The sequence below is a fragment of the Rhincodon typus genome, chromosome 11 (genome assembly GCF_021869965.1).
Source record: "Rhincodon typus isolate 14 chromosome 11, sRhiTyp1.1, whole genome shotgun sequence".
Classification (NCBI taxonomy): Eukaryota; Metazoa; Chordata; class Chondrichthyes; order Orectolobiformes; family Rhincodontidae; genus Rhincodon; species Rhincodon typus.
This window is the reverse complement of record NC_063342.1, coordinates 41,441,574-41,460,295: the sequence shown is the minus strand read 5'-3', so window position 1 is coordinate 41,460,295 and position 18,722 is coordinate 41,441,574. Positions and strand designations below refer to the sequence as shown.

Below are 18,722 nucleotides of genomic sequence, written 5' to 3'. Positions count from 1 at the left end.
GAAGGAAACTTTAGGGAGCAGGTAGTAGATTGGAAGAATTGGTTGTATTCCCGTTTCTCCCAGCTTCAGGTTAAAAGTAGATGTTTGTGTGGATCAAAAATAATCTTTTTATAAAACGGTAATTAATAGGACGTGATGTAAATAATTTGCCAACAGTTACATATACTTTGTTTGAAATTACTAGGCATTATGTTTATACGTTGTTTTTCGCCTCATTTTCAGGTGAGTACGGATAAAAGTTGCCCTGTTTTTAAAAAAAAACCCTGGATTTTAAAAAATCTTCCTGCCCCAAGCGCCTAGAGCGCTCGGGTCGGGCGGCCTGTTGTGGGGATTGGTGAGAGAGAGAGAGAGTGTCAAGCAGGATGGCCTTTAATGGAGATGACTTTTTATCAATGGAGAAGTAGAGATGTAGATCTCGAAATCTTTGCAAATCCGACCTACTGCTATGCAGTTTTCTTTGCCTCACCATGTCCATGGACATACTGTTGCTTCTCAAATTCATTTTAAGTCTTCTAAATAGGTCTCTGGCTTTGCAGCAGTGCTCAATCGACACTTAACACAATCATAGGTGATACTCTGGTTGATCGTGACACATAATTCCTCCTCAGTCTGTTCCTTTCCCCACCTTTGACCGCACTACCTTGTCAAACAAGCTTCTTTATCCTGTAGTTGGGATTGTTCATACCTGGTTCAATGCTTAACTGTCCAACTGCAGTTACAAAATTTTCTACACCATTGCTTCTGGAGTCCCCAAAGGCTTCATCTTTGGTCTCCTGTTTCTCAACTGCTAGTTGTCCTTCAGTGATACCATTCAAGAAACAAGTCAGATTCTACGTGTATGCTCACAGCACCCTATGTCATCATTAACTCTCTTGATCTTTTCACTTCCGATGTATCATACTATTTGCTGAACATTCTGCATTGGATGACGTGAAAATTTTTACAGTTATATGTTGGGAAGACTGATGTAATTTGTCTTCAGTCAACATCATATAAACCTTTTCCTAGTGATTGATTCAATCCCACCCCTATCTGGCAAGTGGCACAACGCCTGGGACCCAGATTCAATTCCACCCTTGGATAACTGTCTGTGTGGAGTTTGCACATTCTCCCCGTGTCAGCGTGGTTGTTTACCACGTCCTTTGGTTTCCTCCGGATGTGCAAATTCGGTGGATTGACCATGCTAAATTGCCCATAGTGTTCAAGGATGTGTGGGTTAGGTGCATTAGCTATGGGAAATGCAGCGTTACAGGGATACAGTATGGGTCTGGGCGGGATGCTCTTCGGAGGGTTGGTGTGAACTTATTGGGCCAAATGGCCTATTCCAACACTGTAGGGATTCTAAAGCAGACAAACTGGTCAACTCACAATCTCAGTACCCTATTTGACCCTGAGCTGAACTTTTAACCAATATTCACTCCCAACAGCAAGACTGTATTATTTCACTTCCACAATGTTGCTTGTTCACCTTCATAATATTGCAGTTACTCCTACTGAAATGTATATGTTGCTGCACTCTCAGTTATGCTTTTATTATCCACTACGCCAATGGTCTTCTGGCAAGCTTCCCAGTTTACATCCAATGTAAACTTCACATTTCAGTTCTGCTTATTTGAGTTCACTTATCTTATTCAGCCTCGGTCCTCCTTCAGATTTTAAAATTTTCATCCTCCCCATCTGTACTTCAATCCTTAGCTCATAAATCTACTCCTCCCACTTCTGGTCTGTTATGTGACCCAACTGCCCACCGCCAACATTGGTGTTAGCATCTTCAGCTGCCTCAGCCCAAAGCTCAAGAATTCTTTTTCTAAACTTGTGCAGCTCCTTCTTTTCCTTTGACCAAGCTTGTCCTAATGTCGCTCTGTTTTAGTTTTGGTCGATAGTGCTCTTGTGTTTCAAATTTTTAAATACACTCTTTAAATGCAAGTTGTTTTATATATTGCTGAACTATGGGAACTGAATTTAGGCACATGAAGAATAACCTCAGCGAAAAGATTGATTCAGTAAAAATGTAAATCTCAGTAAATTGGACTCAACAATATGCCATAGATAAGAACAAGCCTTGGATATCTATGAAGATTCCTTAAAATAATCCATTGCATTATCAAGGACCACTTTGAGTCCTGTGTCTGGACATGGAAATTTGAGTTAAATATTAATAAATTAAATTTCATCCAATGTGCTTGGAATAAATTTGCTAGTAAAGTGGTGTTAGGTTTGTGCAGAACCATAACTGCAGAGGTGCCTATGGAAGACCAGTGCAGACATTTCTGATTTCTGTAGGGAATTAGAGCAGATGGTAACAGCTTGCTCACAGCTATATCATAGACATGTTTCTAATCTTAAAGTTATTCTTCCGAGATTAACTGTACTGAGGTTTCCAAATTTGGATTAGAAGAATCAACAATTTCTTGTATAAATAAACTAAAACACATTAAAGACTGCTTGGGGGTATAAATTGAGGGAATTATGTTATCTTTCCCCAATCTAATATTCCTTTGAGTTATGTCTGTGGCTAAATAGTTTTAGTTGATCCATTGTATTTAACAGTAACATGTCAGTATTATTATTTAAACCAAATACTCAAAGTTTGGAATGTTCTACATGTAACAAAATTTGCCAATGTATGATTTAATTTATATATGTAAGAAGATAATTTAATCTCCTATGATGCCGCACACATGGAGTCAAACTTAAGTTAATCTTAGGAAAGCAATGTTATATGGCAGGGAAGGACATTGCAAGATCTAAATAAAAGTTATTGTCTACAAACTGTACCACAAGAGTCAGTGCCAAGAGAACTGCACCCTAATGAGAATGAACAGTAGCCCAGTTGAAGATAGTCCAAGAAATGAAAGTCGTATTAATTTCATTTTTCTTGTTGTAGGGCTCAGGAGATGAATTATTAACTGCAGTAAGCTCATAAGAATCATACAGGACAGAAACAGACCCTTTGGTCCAACTCATCCATGTCAACCAGTTGACAAAGCTGTAATTTCACTGTGCAAATAATGTCTCTGTAGTCAAAATCCTGGAACTCCTCCCAAACAGCATCATGGTCTACCTCCCCGACATAGACTGCAGTGGTTCAAGAAGTCAGCTCACCACACCTTCTCAAGGGCAACTAATGATGTCCCACATCCCATGAATGAGTACATATTTAGGAAAAATGCATAGTACCTTGTGGAAAACCTTAAAAGAAACACTCTACATACTTACGTACTTAGAATTGAGACATTGCAAGACAAACCTAAAACTGTCAGCAACCTAGTAAACTATATAGATTCTAACCTAGTTAATTTCTTCATTGTCTCAAACACTGACTTTGTTTAGGGGCAATTAATTAGTTTTTTATTTCATTTTCTATGACATTGCTAATGGTGATTTGGAGCACGTGGTACATTTTACCTTCTCTATACCTTGCTCACTTCTGTAAATCTCTCCTTGCCTATTGACAGATGTGGGGCAGAAATGACCCTGCTTTTGAGCCAAGAGTCCCACCTATTCCAGAGATTTGTCATAACATCTCTGAACAGGTTCATTAAAAAATACTTTACCACATACCCTGACATGTTAGCATTGAAGATACCTCTGGAACTTGGAAGGCAAAACCGAAAAAAGATCAGAGATCTTGAAGTACTAGGATTCGGTATCAGACTGTGACAATATTGTGAGGTAGGTCCATGTGTCTGGGTACCCTTGGAGGACTGTTTCAGGATTCCAGGAGCATAAGTGGAAGTTATGAGATCGTAGACCATTGAAAATACAGTCATGACTTTCTGAGCACTTCAGTGGGAATAAGTCTAGAGTGATCCTGTGGCTCAAGATGAAGGAGAATTATTTTGGAGTGTTAATGCAAAAATTTATCAATTGTGAAGTGTTTTGAGATCTAATGGTTTTGCTGGAAGTTGGAATTAAATATTGGAAGGACAGCTGAAAGAAATGGGATCCTTCAGAAAAGTTAGACTCCAATGTGAGCCAATTTCAGTGGTGCCTTTTGTACCCTCAGGCCTCCACAAATATGAGCGATTTCTTAAAATGCTAACAGCTCACATTGCTTCCAAAGAAGACCAAGTTTAACACCCTTACATTTATAAATCATCAAAAGTTGCAAGGAAGATGTGCCTCATGGTTGTGAATCTACATATGTTGCTGAACGACTTTTGCCGCACTGCCCTGTGGTTCACAAAAACAGCAGCTTGACCTCAACCAAGTCATGAGTTTCATCTGCACATTATTTGAAACTTAAACATACCACAGCAAGTTAGGATCTAAACTGAAGAGTTAACTGCCTTATGATATTTAACACTTCTGGCCTAGAAACAAAACAGTGTTCTATCATACAGTTAAAATCTTTACCATTATAATTTTTTTTTCTTTGTTTCCATCCTTTTTTCTTGATAATTTAATCTTTCTTTCCTTTTTCTTTCGTACCTGTAATTCACCTTATTTTCTTCTTCCACAGTCACCTGTTTTTGTTTCAATCTTTAAATCTCATTATTTACCAGGTTATTTGTCCTGTCAGGGTCCCAAAGGCCTCTCCTCAGCTTGAATTTCTAGAGAATTGCAGAGCTATATTTCTTTTGAGCTAAGAAGTGAGAAAATAATCTGACAGGGCATATTGTGATAAGCCCAACTTCAGCAAAGCCTTGGTAGGATTCTGCAACATTTTCAGCATTTTGTGTATCTGTTGTGCATCATAGAGTCATTGAGATGTCCAGCATGGAAACAGTCCCGTCGGTCCAACTCGTCCATGCCGACCAGATATACTAAATAAATCTAGTCCCATTTGCCAGCATTTGGCCCAAATCCCTCTAAACCCTTTCTATTCATATACCCATCCAGATGCCTTTTAAATGTTGTAATTGTACCAGTCTCCACCTCTTCCTCTGGCAGCTCATTCCATACACGCACCACCCTCTGCGTGAAAAAGTTCCCCTTTAGGTCCCTTTTAAATCTTTTCCCCCTCACCTTTAACCTATGCTGTCTAGTTTTGGACTCCCCAACCCTGGGGAAAACACCTTGTCTAATTACCTTATCCATGCCCCTCACAATCTTATAAGCCTCTATAAGGTCACCCCTCTGACGCTCCAAGGAAAATAGCCCCCGTCTATTCAGCCTCTTCCTTTATCTCAAACCCTCAAATCCTGGCAACAACCTTGTAAATCTTTTCTGAATCCTTTCAAGTTTCGCAGCATCCTTCCGATAGCAGGGAGACCAGAATTGCACGCAGTATTCCAAAAGTGACTTAACCAATGTCCTGTACAGCTACTACATGACGTCCCTACTCCTATACTCAATGCACTCACCAATAAAGGGAACCATAGCAAAGGCATTCTTCACTATCCTCAAAAAAAGCGAATGCGCAAATCTACAGTTATTGCACCAGTACTGTGATGTGACACATTGAAAGCAATGGGTTACCATCTAATGTTACATGAAAGGCCTACAGAACTACCTGCAGAACTGCAAGTCAGTTAACCCGCAAAAAATAATAATTTCATCATTTTAGGCATGAACCAGAAGAGCACATCACTTTTTCACAGACTTAAAAACTTGTGAAAGCAAATTGCATTAAATAGTCCTCACCAGGCAGATAAATCTCCAAAATGAAATAATAAAGTTCACTGAAAACAAAATGTGCTTGCGATCACAACAGGTCAGGCAGCGTCCACAGGGAGAAAGCAAGCTAATGTTTTGAGTCTTGATGACTTTTCATCAGTGTCATCTAGACTTGAAACATTAGCTTGCTTTCTCTCCGGGGGAGCTGCCTGACCTGCTGTGATCTCCAGCATTTTTTGTTTTCAGTTCAGAGTTCAACATCCGCAGTAATTTGCTCCCAACAAAGTTTACTGTTGTGGCATCACAATAAGGTAAACAAATAATGACATGATCTAAAGAAATCCAGCGCAAGTGTAAGACTAAACCGTGCTTTTTTTTAACTTTCAATTCAGAAATCCTGTAAGTGCATGAAGAGAAGAAATTTCACCGTTCACAGCCTAATTTAAGATAAATGTGAAGCGGCCTTCATCAGAATACTGATGGCATTAATAAGTGAGGAAAAGCAACAATGAGAGCAATTAAATTTCAACTCATGTTACAAACAGCTGGGCTCTACTCTTCACTGATCGAACAACAATACAGCAAGAGCCTCTCCTTTCCACTCAGCAGAATTTCCCACTGGGCATTAATTTTGCAGAACTACTTATAGTACATAAATCATGGAAACCTTCCCCTGTGTGCAGAAAGAATGACTCAGCCCATTTCAGAACATATACAAACTTGGCACCAACTCTGTCCACTAAGCAGTCTCCTTATCCTTCCTTTTCAGGAGGTCAAATTCACTTCTATCCAATTGACCTGCTCACCTATGACTATTGAGATGAAACAATTGCCAATTCACTTTCACTCTGAAGCAAATCAGGAACAGAAAAAAAAAGAAGAAAACTAGGATTTCTACTGAGCACAGATCATCCCTCATTCATCCCTCCAGTGAAGAAAGGTTTGATCCATGCCTAACTGGAAAGAAATTCACCTGTTGTATATTTAATGTTACCATCAAACCCATCCTACCCCAACTCAGCAATAACTCAAGCACTTGCCTCATCCAGGTAAAATTTAGTCATCACTGCTACATGCTAAGGAGAAAGATCCAGCTGTGTTATTTCTGGTGAAGGAGAATCTATCTTTCTATCATGTGTCCATTAAATACAGCACAGTAATTATCCCTCTGACTGGAGCCAATCCGTGTTTCCTTCTCCTGTAAAAACCAGAAGAACTGCGAATGCTGTAAATCAGGAACAAAAACAAAGTTGCTAGAATAGCTCAGGAGGTCTGGCAGCATCTGTGAAGAGAGTTAACGTTTCGGGTCAGGTGACTCTTCCTCAGAACTGTTTTCTCCTTCACAGATGCTGCCAGACCTCCTGAGCTTTTCCTGTAACTTTGTTTTTGTTTCCTTCTCCTGTCCCTCCCCTGTCCACTGAGGTTGTTGGTTTGAAGCCTCCTCAGCTGGGATTTTTTTTAACAAAATACTTTATTCTTGGCAAACTCATTGTTAGGGTCTCAACTAGGGTGGAAAATCCTTAAGGAAGAGCTGCAAAACGTAACATTGAGGTAAAAGTTTGCTGGAGATATTCGCTACACTGAATGCCAACTTCACTTGTCTAACAAACCTATGCTTGATAAGTTATTGAGTAAGTTTAGGCCAGAATGATACATTTTTATAAAATGCAGCTGGCCCTTTCCATGAGTTACTTTTCACCTATGATGGCACACTTATCATCTCTATGGGAATATCGGTAATGTTTTCACTTCTATTTGATGGTCTTTAAACTGAATATCTCAAAACCTAATGGATATATTACAATTAAACTAGGTACGCAGTTAGGGTGTGGCTCAAGAAAAAACAATTTTAGCAAAGATGTGGATCATAGAATTTTTTTTAAAGTGTCCGTTAACAGTGTGAGGTTGGGAGGATTGCATTTTTAAAGAATATATTGGTTGCTTTCTGAACAGTGTTGTTGATTGTTAGAGGATGTTGTGGATTGTTTAAACTGCTGTTGTCACAGCTGGCAACCTGAGAGCAGAGTTTTCAGAACAGGTTGTTGGTCTGGATTACCCTAAAAGACTCCTCAGTGAGGTGGAAGCTCTTACTAAAAAGATAGCTTTTATTAGTTTTGTTACAGAGAATCAACCAAGCAGGGAAGACCCTTAAGGAACAGTTGTGTTAGTTAAATAACATCAAATTAACACTGTGCGGTAGAACTATGTGCTGTACAGAGTGCCCTCTTCACTTTTCTGTTTATTTATTTAAGATCAGTCTGACATCCTACCTGGAGACAGTAAGGATTGCAGATGCTGGGAGCTAGAGTCAATAAATGTGGAACTGGAAAAGCAGGTCAGACAGCATCCAAGGAGCAAGGAAGTCAACATTTCAGGCCGAAACCCTTCATCAGTACTGGGGAGGTGGAGGGGAGCCCAGAAATATATGGAGGGAGGGGGTGAGGCTGGGGGGAGGGAAAGTGGGATGGAGATAGGTGGATGTAGTTACTGTGGTTGGACAGTGGGAAGGGTGGAGCAGATAGGTGAGTTGGAAGATGGAAAGGTTGGGAGAGATTTTGAAGATGGTGAAGTCAATATTCAGGCAGTGGGGCTGTGAGCTCCCAAGGTGAAATATCAGGTGTTGTTCCTCCCCCACTCGTACTTGCTTGTGAAGTTTATTTTCACTGGTTCTGTAAAACAAATATTTTACTTTTAGAAGATATGATTGCATTTATTATGTCCAGAAGGAGAATCCATGAACTTGGCTACATGATCATGTTGGTGAGAGGAACCAAAATGGCTTGAGTATTCTTGATATTTGACAAGTGGCAGATACAGGAGTAATTAAAGGCCAAAACAAGGATGAACTCTGAAGATAAAAGCCAAGTGTAGTGATGACCTGACTGCAGCACCATCTGCTGGTCTGACAGGGAACCATGCCAGATTAGCAACAATAATTAACTGGATTTTATGGTATGAATTACAGGGAGATTGTCAGCACCTACCATTATTAGGGAGTAACTTGAACAGTAACATTCAGCATCTGCAAGTTTGATATGCAATTAGGTGTCTCTTTTTTTGCTTGTTTTTAAGCTTCGCTACAAGAACACAGTAAATAAGACCCAGACTAGAATATATGACCCATGAAATCGATTCCCCATTTCAACACAATCATGACTGTTTTTGGGCTTCAATTCCAGTCTTGGACCTGTTCTCCATTAACCTTGATTCTTTGAGAGACCAAAATATATTTATGTCAGTTCTTAAATGTATTCAATGATGCAGCATTGACAACCCCCAGGAGAGAGAATTCCAAGGATTTACAACCCTTTGAGTGAAATAATTTTCCCTCGCCTGAGTCTGAATTGAATGGCTCTTATTCTGAGCCTGTGCCAATGTGTTTTAGATTCACTAAAGAGTGGAATCAATCTTTTCATAGCATAAGCATACAATAATATTTTGCTGTGACTTAGCATTTAAAAACATGAAGAGCATGAAGGTGAGGTATTTAGTCATAAAATATGTCAAAAATCTTGGAGGTTTTCTATTCAGGTGTGAGTGAAATTTTATTAATCAAATATGAGCTTACAAATTCAGAATAGGCCACTCGGTCTTTTAGAACTGCTTTGCCATTTAATAAGATTATGGCTGATCTGATTACACCATATTCCTGCGTAATCTAATAGCCCTTTTATCCCATCTTTTCCTTCATTATTAAGAATCAATCTACCTCTGCTTTCATCATCTTTTGTTGAAGAGAGTTCCAAAGATACTGAACTGTCTTTGATAAAAAATATTTAATCTCTGCCTTAAATGGATAACCTTTTATTTTTTATTAGTGACCCCCGGTTCTGGATTATCTCACTTTATTTGCATGATTTTACCTTCATTAAATATTCAAACATTTACTTCCTGCTTTAAATTTCATGGGGAGGTGATGGCCTAGTGGTATTATTGCTGGACAGTTAATCCAGAGAACCAGGTAATGTTCTGGGGACCCAGGTTTGAATTCCGCCATGGCAGATGGTGGAATTTAAATTCAATAAAAATCTGAAATTAAGAGTGTTGCAATGACCACAAATCCATTGTTGATTGTCACAAAAACCCATTTGGTTCACTAATGTCTTTTAGGGAAGGAAACTGCCATCCTTACCTGGCCTGGCCTACATGTGACTGCAGACCCACAGTAATGTGGTTGATTCTAAACTGCCTTCTGGGCAATTAAGGATGGGCAACAAATGCTGGCCTAGCCAGCAATGCCCTCAAACAGTGGACAAAAAATAAATTCTTGTGTGCCTCAGTCCATAAGCATTTTTCAATCTGTTTTAACAGAAATATTGTTGCTAGCCCTTTTAATACAGATCCCTGATCTCAGTAAAGGTATCAGATGCAGCAGGTTCCTGATAATCATAAATTGTCATGTTACACTCATGGAAGGTCTGTGGCATCCTGTAAATGAAATGAATAGTAATGTTGTGAACACAAAATCTGGGCTATTTCCATGAGAATTTTACTGCAGAATGATACACAATCAGATAAATATTGTCAATAAAAATTCCCAATGGATTCTTATTTAAACAGAACATGTTTCAATGGATCTTGCATAGGTACTTTTAAATTGTAAATAGGAAGACACATTCTCTGTTTTGGCTGTTTTCTCTTAATGCATTCTGTATCTCTCTTCTGGTTTCTGCTATTTCATGGTTAGCTATCCTGTTTGCAGTTATTTGTCTCTTTTTCATGTTTTCCAGTCTGCTGTGTCTTTGTCAGCTTTCCAGATTCCATTTTTGTGTGGAATAAACATAGCTGAATGGAAGGGAAATATTTTTCCAATGTTAGTGCAGAGCACTAGGCCTTGGGAGACGTCTTGTGAGGAATTTAGCTCTAATGTTATGGGTGTCTTTTGAGCTGAAGAATCAGGGAGTCACACGGTCAAAGGCTAAACCTTCAAAATTCTATACACAGGGCAATGATCAAGAACAGATAAATGTTCAGATGGAAGCCAAAAGAGATGAAGAAGGATGAGGAAGGAAAACTCACGTTTGCTTTAATTGGGTGGGAGTAGATGGACAGAGTGGGTAGTGGAAAGGAATACATACTTAGGCTTGGATGGTAAGATACGAATAGTCAGTATGTTTGTTAGCGTGCAGGTGGGAGAAAAAGAGGGAAAAAGTCAGGCTTCAGGCAAGACCTGGTAGAATGATCAAGAGGACAATAAAAAGGAAGGAATGTGTGTGGGGTATCGAAGATGCATGGGATAAAAGATAGGATGAACGGGGGAAGGGAGCTTCTGGACACAGTTACTCAAAGCAGAGTACTTAAAGGGAGAGTAAAAAGGTGTATAATTGCCATTTTATTGTAGAAGTATTTTACAAGTGATATTTGTATAATGGCTGTCATAGATTGGACACAAAGGTACTTGCAGCAGAGGTAAAAGTCACATCATTACAGCAAACTGGCCAGTATATTAAGGGTACAACTGCATTTCTCAAAACATTCCCCTTTCAAAAAAAAATGTATGCACTATCATGTGCAATTAATAGTTATATAAGCTACCCAATGTACATGGTCAAAAGAAAGTGATCATTCCTTAATCAAACAATGTGTTACTTCCGTTCAGTTCCATTTCTGTCTCTGCAAATGCATTGCATACCTAACCTTTAAATTATGCAGGTGACTCAATGGAACATGTGTACATTTTTGTTGGCTATTCATCATTCTGAAGGAAATGCTACTTCTCTGGGTGTTCTTGGCGATTGCTATTACCAAGTTAACTATTGCTGATCCATTACTGTTACTGAGGAATGATTCTGTTGCTGTAATGGATGGTGATTGTTCTGTACTCTGTGCTGATGGTGTGACAACACCTCCCTGATCAGCTGTCTGTCATTAAGGAACAGCTTCTCTAACTTTACATAAATGTCTGTAGGTATGTCTAGTTTATCATGTTCACTTCATGTGGTAACTGCTTAATACAGTTTCATGGTTACCACGTGGGCTGATTTTTCTTGAGAGCTTGAAAGCTTGCTCTCTTACTACTTTGGCAATGACTTGGCAGTTTTACCAAAGTGAAATTTGGCTTTCTGCCATTTAGCTTCATTTGTTACTTACGCCTGTTACTACTTCTGGCTTCAATAAATTTGTAAGAGTCATTTGGTGCAATATAACATTAGCTTTTGGGCTGAACTACTTCTTATACATTTAGTACATATGTTTCTCCACCCAAGGATTGCCTTGTATAAGTCCATGCTGGATTTTCTCAATTTCTTTATGATCCCTTTTGGCACCCTTCACTGTCACCTCAGCCTCTCTTTGACTGGGGAAAGAGTGGAGATGATGCAGAGTTGAATTTCCCAATCCTTTATGAAGCAGCTCAATTCTTCACTAGTGAATTGTCATTTATCACAAGGTCTGAAATGGCAACACAACTGAAGGGAGGTTTCAGGCATTTTACAGTCTCACAGGTAGTTACTAAAGTCAGCTGGTCTAATTCCCAGTAGTCAGATAGCAGTCGACGGCTACACAATAATCAAGTTCCTGAGAGTGAAGAGGACTGCACGAAGATTCATCCGTGGTGTGTCTGGGATGTCATGTATCATAAGCAGTTCTTTACCTTACCTATCTGGATATTTGTTGCAAGCATTGCATTGACTAACATTGCTTATGCTTGACTGCTTGAGCACTTCTCCTACTTTAGTTAGATTCAATTAGTTGACATCATGCATTAAGTTTCTCTTGATGATTCCCTTGGGAATAATAACTCTATTTCCTTTGTACGTGATTTGAACTTAGGCTATCACTTCATCTCTGTATGCCCAATTCACTCTTATAGCAGCACGTGTCCTTCATGCTTTCAGGAGGTCCTTTCATGAATAGATCCTATAACACTTGGGGAGTTACTTTTTTTTTGCATTGTTTCTTCAATTAAAGCAAGTGTATTATCTTTCGGAATCAATGTTTCCACTGCATTGATGACTTAATTTCAGGCATTTTCTTTTGCATATTTTCCTTGGTCAAATTCAGGGTTATCTGCTGAGTCTTCTCTGACAGTTGTGCCAGATTCAGATCATGGTCTGTCATAGCTTCTTCCATCACGAATCCACATCCGTAGGCTAGCAGATCAACTGTAGCAACTTTCTCTCTGAAAAGATCACTGTCTATCTTGTTCTGTCTATGTTAATAGTCTTCTGCAGGAGTTTAACTTACAAATGACATATGTAACCATCTGTCTCACTTGAATGGCATCAGAATTCAGTCAGAAAACTTCTGCTTTCCTCCAGCTTTACTTGCCAGTAACCATCCTTTGCAGAGAGGATGGTAAAGTTCTTTGCCTTGATAAGATGTGGCCAAATTTCTTTAATGTTTTGCACGGGGTAGCGAGATCTCTTCAAAGTTTTGTTGAAATCATAGAATCTCTATGGTGTGGAAGCAGGCCATTTGGCCCATCAATTCTACACCGAACCTCCAAAGAGCAATACACCCTGACCCACCCCCCTACCCAATGCCTGTAACCCTGCATTTCCCATAGCTAATCCACATAGCCTACACATTCCTGGACACTGTGGGCAATTTAGCATGGCCAATCCACCTAACCTGTATGTCTTTGGACATCTTGATCTGTACATACTCTAAGTTTGCCAAGATTTTTCACAGCTCCAAGCTGCTTATCCAGTCTGTAAGAGTTATAACTCTCATATTGCCTTTTCATCCCTCAGCTCTCCTATCTTTGTTTTTCAGGCTGGACTTGAGAGCAGCTGGAACTATCCATGGCAGATGGTGAGTTGGTCTCACACTTCCATCTGTTTGAAGATGATATTCACCAGGAAAACATTCAAGACCTGCAAATACATCTATGTTTTACATATGCACGTAGAAAATATGGGAAAACAGCAATTTGGTCCCCTGAGCTACCTCCAACATTCAATAAGGTCGTGGCTGATGTGTTTGTGTTTTGAATGCCACATCCCCATCTACCCTGTAACCTTTTGATTCATTTCCCGAACAAGCATTGATCTACCTCCACATAAAAACAAAGCTCAATGACCCACAGCTTGGGTATTATGTGTAGTTCTGGAATCCACATTATAGGAGGGATGTGATTGCACTGGAGAAGGTGAAGAGGAAATTTAACAGGATGTTGACTGGGCTGCAGAGTTTGAGCTATGACGAGAGATGGGACAGATTGGAGTTGTTTTTCTTGGAGCAGAGGAGACTGGTGGCAGTACAGGCAGATCATAACATACAAGGATATACAGATCGTAGGGTGTTTAGACAGAGAAAGGCACACAAGGTTACAACTGCACAGGAGGTGCACAAAAAGCGAGGTCAGAAAATTAGAGAGGTCCAGTCAGCAGTCTAATAACAAAAGGGAAGACACTGTTCTTGAACCTGATGGTACGTGCATTCAATCTTCTGTATCTTTGACCTGACAGAAGAGGTTGGAAGAGATTATTACCGCGGTGGGAGAAGTCCTTGATGATGTTGGCAGCCTTTCCACGGCAACGAGAAGTGTAACTAGAGTCCATGGACGGGAAGCTTTCATGATTGTCTCGGCCGTGCACACAACTTTCTGTCGTTTAATACGGTCCTGGGCAGAGCGGTTGAAGTACCAAGCTGTTAAGCACCCAGATAGAATGCTTTCTATGGTGCGTCTGTTAAAGTTGAGTAGAGTTCTTATGGACATGCTGAATTTCCTAAGCTTTCTGAGGAAGAAGAGGCATTGTTGTGCCTTCTTGACCATTGCATCTGCATGGGAGTTCCATGACAGATTGTTGGTTATTGACATGCTCTCAACCCTGTCCTGGGAAAGTGGTGCTCACTGCCTGCAAGAGTAATGGAGGCAGAAATCCTCATAACATTGATGAAGTATTTAGATGTACACTGCAATACCAAGGCATACAAGGATGTGGGCCAACTACTGGAAAATACAATTAGAATAGTTAGAGTGTTGTTTTTGGACCAGCGCAGACGCGAATGGCCGAAAGACCTTTTTTTGTACTGTAGACCTCAATGACTGTGACCCTGCCTCCATTGGCTTCTGAGGTGAGTTACAAAGTCACTCAACACTCAAAGAAAAGGATTCTTCTCATCTCTGTCAAAAAGGGTGACCCCTAATTTTCAACCATTGACTCCAATGATTGTACTGACCCACAAGTGGAAACATCCTTTCTACATGTACTTTAACAGGAATATTCAGGGTCTTATTCACTTTAATCATATTACGCTTTACTCTTTAAATCTCCAGTGGAAACATGTCCACTCTATCCAACTTATCCTCATAAGACAAGTGCACATTGAACTTAATACGTTCTCTGAACTGCTTCCAATGCATTTACATCCTTCCTGAAATAAGGATACCAAAATTCACACAGTATTTGAGATGTGATTTCACCAATAGCCTGTATAACTGAAGAATATCATCCTTACTTTTATGTACAATTCCTCTCATAATAATGGAAAACATCTCGTCAGCCTCCTTGATTTGTGTGCAGTATCTGCATACTAATCTTTTGTGACTCATGCCCTATAACACATAGATCTCTCTGCACCGTGGAATTTTGCAATCATTTTCCAAATAAATAACCAGACAGAGTCAACATGGTTTTGTCAAAGGAAATCATGTCTAACTAATTTATTGGAGTTATTTGAAGAAGTAACTTGTGCTATAGATGAAGGAGAACCAGTGAATGGATTGTGCTTAGATTTCCAGAAGACATTGGATAAGATGCCACATCAGCAGTTATTATGGGAAATAAAAGTGCATGGTGTAGTGGGTAACATAATGGCAATGGATAGAAGATTGACTGGTGAACAGGAAACAGCGAGTAGGAATAAGTGGGTCTTTTTCAGGCCTGTAGGATGTCACAAGTGCCACAGGGGTTGGAGCTGGGACCTGAACTCTTGATAATTTATATACATGATCTTGATGAAGGAGCTGAAGATATGGTTATAGCTTAAATTTGCTGGTGACACAAAGGTAGGTAAGGAAGTGAGTTGTCAAGAGGACATAAGGAGCCTACAGAGGGATAGAAATAGATTAAGTGAATAGGCAAAGATCTGAGAAATGGTGTACAATATAGAAAACTGTCAAATTGCCCATTTTGGCAGGAAGAATGAAAAAGAAACATATTATCTAAATGGCGAGAGATCGCATAGCTCTGAGATGCAGAGAGATCTGGATGTCCTAGTGCATGAATTGTAGATAGTATGCAGATCGAATAGAATGCTATGTTTTATTGTGAGATTATGTTTTCATTATACATGGCATTGGTGAGACCATGTGGAATATTGTGTTCAGCAGTGGTCACTGTACTTATGGAGGATGTGATGGAAGCAGATCAGACAAGGTTTACTAGATTATTATCTGGAATGAGTGAATTGCCTTATGAGGAAAGGCTAGACATACTGGGCCTGTATCCTTTGGAGTGTAGAAGATTAAGAGGTGATTTAATTGAAACATAAAAGATCCTGAAGGGACTTAACTGGGTGGATGTGGAAAGGATGTTTCCTCCTGTGGGAGAATGTTGAAATTCACTAATTTCATCACTCCTTTCCATCTCCTGATTTATAACAATGACAGGAATGATTTTTGTATCCTCTGTAGTGAAGGCAGAGCAAAATATTTGTTTAATTTATCTGCCATTTCCTTATTAACTGCTATTGACTCCCCAATCTGACTTTCCAGAAGATCAACAGTCACTTTACTTGCTCCTTTCTTTTGAAATACCTGCAAAAACACTTGCTTTCTGTTTTTTTTCACATTCTAGGCTAGCTTCCTCTCACTCTAATTTCTTCCTCCTGATAAATCTTTCAGTCTTTCTCTGTGGTTCTTTATATTCTGACCAATCATCTGACCTGCCACTCAGCTTTGTGCAGTTATATGCTTTTCCCAAAGTTTGATGTTTTGCTTAATTTCTTTAGTTAATCACAGATGGTTCTCCCTTGCAAATTTTTCTTTGTACAGCAAACTTTTTATTAACCAGTATTTATGGGACCTGGAATGTTCCAGTTGATTAAATATTCCAGTTGATCAAGAGGTCCTCGTGATCAGTGTAAAAACACACACTAAGTAATAGAAACATAATGCAGGGGGTATACAAATATTCTTTATTTACAGCATAAATCAGTTCAATAATAATGCAGCTTTGCCTTAAATAAAACTTACTGGCAGAGAGGCTTCTCACTTGCACCCTCAACTGACTACTCAGACGTTGTGGAGATCGTGACAATACAGTAAACTTCTGGTTTTTAAGGTGTATAATTTTTGGTTTTAATTTTAAGATGCTGGTTAAAAAAAGTTCACTGTAGAATACACATATTCTGAATATTCTGAAATATCCCATTAAATGTCTGCCGATGCATCTTTATTTATCTATCCCCAAGCCTTGTATGCCTATTTGTTTCAGCTAGCTCAGGTTTCATGCCCACATAATTGCCTTAATTTATATTTAACAGACTAGTCTTGGACCCAGTCTTCTCCCTTAAAAACTTATGTAAAATTCAAGCATATTGTGGTTGCTGCTACCTTGTGGGTCCTTTTACTCTGAGATAATTAGTTAATCCTATCACAATATGAAATACCAAGTATAGTATAACCTTCTCTCTGGTCAGTTCCAAAACATGCTGCTCTAAGGAACTATCGCAAGAGAATTATATGAATTCCTCATCTAGGCCGCTACTGCCAATCTGATTTTTCCAGTTTGAATGTGAATAAATTCCCATGATTATTGTCATCCTTTTCTCACAAGCACCCACTATTTCTTATTGTATACGTTGTCCCACATTGTAGTTACTGTTAGGGAGCCTGTAGACATACCTACAAGTTGCTTCTTTCTACCACTCTTCCTCATCTCCAACCAAATCGATTCCAAATCCTGACCTCCTACACCAAGATTATCTCTAACTGTTACACAAATGTCATCCTTGGAAACAGGGCAAACCCTTCACCTATACTAAGCTTCCTATTTTTTAAAATATCATATATGCCCCTCTATATTCAGGCCCCAATCATTGTCATCCTGCAGCCACATCGCTGAAATGGCAATTAGATCATATGTGTTTACTTCAATGCATGCCATCAGTTTGCTTACTTTGTTACAGATGTGACGTACATTCAGATTCAGAGCTTTTCACTTTTTTGTTATCTTTGTGACATCCAGGCTTGCTTGTTGGTATATTCTTAGCTTTTACATGCTGTCTCTTCCTGCCATTCAATGATCCTCATTTCCCAAATATATTTAGCTCTTACCTTTTCTCCACTCTTGGATCTCAGCAGCTTTGAATTTAGGTGTTCAAGACGGTGTTGGATAATAATTTGGGTAGAAATAATGTGGGGAAAAGTGGGAAATTGGCAACGGATAACGCTGCTCATTTGAAGAGCCAATGCTCTGAATGGTCTCCTTCTACACAGTGCCACCTGTATGATTCTATGATATACCACATCTTTGAACATTTGAAACTTTGCCCCTACTGTTTAGTTTGAAAACCTCTCTACTTCCCTGGTTATGTGGCTCACAAGATCACTGCCTCTGCACAGTTCTGAGTTGACCATTCCAATAGTGTAGGCCCCACTTCCCCCAGCAATGGTGTCAGTGGTCCGTGAACTGGAAACACTTTCTTGTACACCAGTCTTTGAGCCATATATTGATTTGTCTAATTTTATGTATCCTATGCCAGTTTGCATGCCATTCTGGGAATAATTCAGAGATTATAACCTTTGAGGTTCTGCCCTTCAAGTCGGTGACTAGCTGTTCATACAGTCTATGCCGCAGAAGGTTTTGTGCAATAGTAGTGGCCTGATCGCTGAGAAAGGAGACCCAAGTTCAAAACCCACCTGCCCCACAGGGGTGTAAAAACAGCTCTGAAATGATAAATTAAAAAATATCTGCTCTCCATGCAGAACCTCTTTCCTAGTTCTACCAACATAATTGATACCTACATAGATTATGACGACTAGATCTTCCCTCTCCCACTGCATGTTACTTTCCAGCCTTTTTTCCTTTTACCCAGTCTGTTGATTTAATTCTGAATGTCTATCAGTATAATCCGTAAGCTCACCTGATCTCCCATCAACATGATGAACAACCTCAGAACTTGGGGTGATATAATGGCTCAGTGGTTAGCACTGCTGCCTCACAGTGCCAGGCACCTGGATTCAATTCCATCCTTGGGTGACTGTCTGT

At 39.5% G+C, this 18,722-nt stretch overlaps 1 protein-coding gene across 5 annotated transcripts in view; it reads left to right on the top strand.

The window, feature by feature from the left end:
• Positions 1 to 16: 16 nt before the first annotated feature.
• The window catches only part of LOC125484431, a 34,126-nt gene continuing 15,420 nt past the window's right edge, over positions 17 to 18,722 (top strand). The window contains exons 1-3 of one of the 5 annotated variants that reach the window (XR_007263254.1): positions 17 to 118; positions 6,332 to 6,611; positions 13,279 to 18,680. Coding sequence is in view for 1 of the 5 variants with exons in the window: in XM_048603149.1 (XP_048459106.1) it covers positions 13,308 to 13,317 (10 nt within the window). In the remaining 4 variants the exon portion in view is untranslated. Of the gene's footprint in view, positions 119 to 184; positions 223 to 5,954; positions 6,612 to 13,278; positions 18,681 to 18,722 lie in introns of those variants that run through there. The other 4 variants (XR_007263255.1, XR_007263256.1, XM_048603149.1 and 1 more) reach the window with 4 other exon arrangements.